General features: G+C 43.6%; 1 protein-coding gene across 1 annotated transcript in view; it reads right to left on the bottom strand.

Moving 5' to 3' along the window:
* Window positions 1-2,500, bottom strand: part of LOC138864005 (two pore potassium channel protein sup-9-like) — a 525,912-nt gene that overhangs the window by 20,365 nt on the left and 503,047 nt on the right. The window contains exon 6 of the mRNA XM_070129650.1: window positions 1,037-1,224. Coding sequence (XP_069985751.1) covers window positions 1,037-1,224 — 188 coding nt within the window. The remainder of the gene's footprint in view (window positions 1-1,036; window positions 1,225-2,500) is intronic.

Genomic DNA, 2,500 nt, shown 5'->3' on the forward strand with positions numbered 1-2,500 from the left:
TGTTTCTTGTTTTCTCCGTTTGTTTCTTCTTCTCTTCTTATCTCTCCACCATCTCTCTTTGACTGTCTGTCTCTCCCTCCCTTTTTCTCACGCTCTGCCTCTCCTCCCTCTCCCTCTTCTTTTTCTCTCTCTCTCCCTATCCCGTTCCCCGTCCCCTCTCTTTCTCCTTCTCCACCTCCCTCTCCCTCTCCACCTCCCTCTCCCTCTCGCTCTTCCTCTCCCTCTCCCTCTCCCATCCCCTTCCTCACCCTCCCCCTCTCTCCCCCTCTCTCTCTTCCAAACAACCAAACAAAAACAAAGTCTCCAACAACACCGCTGGGGTGTTGGGGAGGGAGGGGGGGGGGTTGTGGTGACCGTGGTAGCCTTGCTAGCGGTGAGAGAAGCAATAGCAAGATTCCTAGTAGTAATAGCAGCATTCCTAGTAGTAATAGTAATGACAACAACAATGGTAATGATAGAAAATAAAATCAACAATTTTCCGTCTCTCCATTATATGGCATTTTCCACCGTTGGGACGCCCAGGAGCCCCATTTCGCCCCCAAGATCACGGACAACCCAGTAGGCCTTTCCATTGCGCAAGAATATCAGATCGATCGTCGAATTGCTAATCAATTCCCACAGGGTGAACGGGGGATCGCGCGTTCCAATCCTCGGGTCGGGAGGGGCGGCGTCGGCTTCGGCTTCGGTGTTCGTATTTTGTTTTTTGTTTTTCATTATTTTTTGGTGTACTTGTGTTTATTTGTTGTTGTTGTTGTTGGTTGTATGATTAGTTTTTTTTTCTTTTTTAATGGGTGTCTGATTTTTATTTTCTTTTAAGCACTTCTTTTCTTCTAGTTCTGTTGTTCAAAAAAATGATTCCCGTCCATTATTTTTCTTTCTCCCTCTGCAATTATCACTACATCTTCCAGCCACTACCTCCCCCCATCCCCACCGTCCTCCCCACCAACCCCCCTTCCTCCTTCCCTCACCCACCCACCCACCCCTTCCCCCCTTCCTCCCCCACCCCCTCACCCCACCCTCCCCTCCTCCAACCCACCTGCTGCGCCTCCGCCTCGTCCCTCCGCTCGTCCTCGGTGTTCATGGTGACGAAGCGCAGGACGAACAGGTTGAGGGAGGCGGCGACGATGGCCATGCCGAACAGGATGAACACCAGCGCGAAAGCCACGTACTCCGGTTTCTCGTTGAGGGTGTTCTCGCGCTGCAACGCCACCATGTCGCCGAAGCCTGGTTGGGGGAAGGGTTGGAAGGGGTTAGTCGGTTGTGAGGCGTCCGGTCCTAGGCGAGCGGGAGTTGGGATGCACGAGCGCGGATGCATACGGGGATGTACACACTCGGTCGGTCGGTTAGTCAGTGAGTCGGTGAGTCGGTCGGTCAGTCGGTTAGTCGGTGAGTCGGTCGGTCAGTTGGTTAGTCAGTGAGTCGGTCAGGCAGTGAGTCGGTTAGTCAGTGAGTCGGTCGGTCAGTCGGTTAGGCAGTGAGTCGGTCGGTTAGTGAGTCAGTCGGTCAGTCGGTTAGTCAGTGAGTCGGTCGGTCAGTCGGTTAGGCAGTGAGTCGGTCGGTTAGTGAGTCAGTGAGTCGGTGAGTCGGTCGGTCAGTCGGTTAGTCAGTGAGTCGGTCAGTCGGTTAGTCAGTGAGTCAGTCAGTCACTAGCACACACATACACACGGTGATGGTGATCGTGGTGGTGGTAGTGTTGCTGGTGGTGGTGGTGGAGAGAGTAGCAATAGCAGCATTGCTAGTAGTAATAGTATTGATAATAGTAATAATAATGATAATAATAATAATAATAATAATAATAATAATAATAATAATAATATAAAAACTAATAACTATAATGATGATAATAAAAACATTAATCATGAAGACAACAAAGATAATAATAAAGATGACGATAATAATAATAATAAAGATGATGATAATAATAATGATAATGACAGAAACTAATAACAATAACGGTAATAAAAATACAACAATAATTATCACCACTATAAAACAATGATGATGACAATGATGATATCAAAAGTAACAATGATGATAACCATAAACAGTAATATATTAATAGCATTGTTATCACTACTACTAATAACGATTATGATGATAACAAGATAGTAGAAAAAATAGCACCACAGAAAAATCATAGTAACAGTGCTAATGATGATGAGAATGATAAAAACGACAACAGCAAAAATGATGAATAATAATGATAATAATAACAATGATGATGATAATAATGGTAATAATATTGATGATAGCAATAATAGTCAATGATAATGATAATGGTAATAATATGGATAATAGTAATAATAATAAATGCTAATATTAACAATAAGAATAATGATAATCAATAATAATGATAATAATAATCAATGCTAATATTAACAATAAGAATAATGATAATCAATAATAATGATGATTATAATAATCAATGATAGTGATACTAATATCAATCCTAATAATAACACAGTGTAGATGATGGCCGCAGCAGCAGGAGCAGACGCAA

The sequence above is a fragment of the Penaeus vannamei genome, chromosome 14 (assembly GCF_042767895.1).
Source record: "Penaeus vannamei isolate JL-2024 chromosome 14, ASM4276789v1, whole genome shotgun sequence".
Taxonomy (NCBI): Eukaryota; Metazoa; Arthropoda; class Malacostraca; order Decapoda; family Penaeidae; genus Penaeus; species Penaeus vannamei.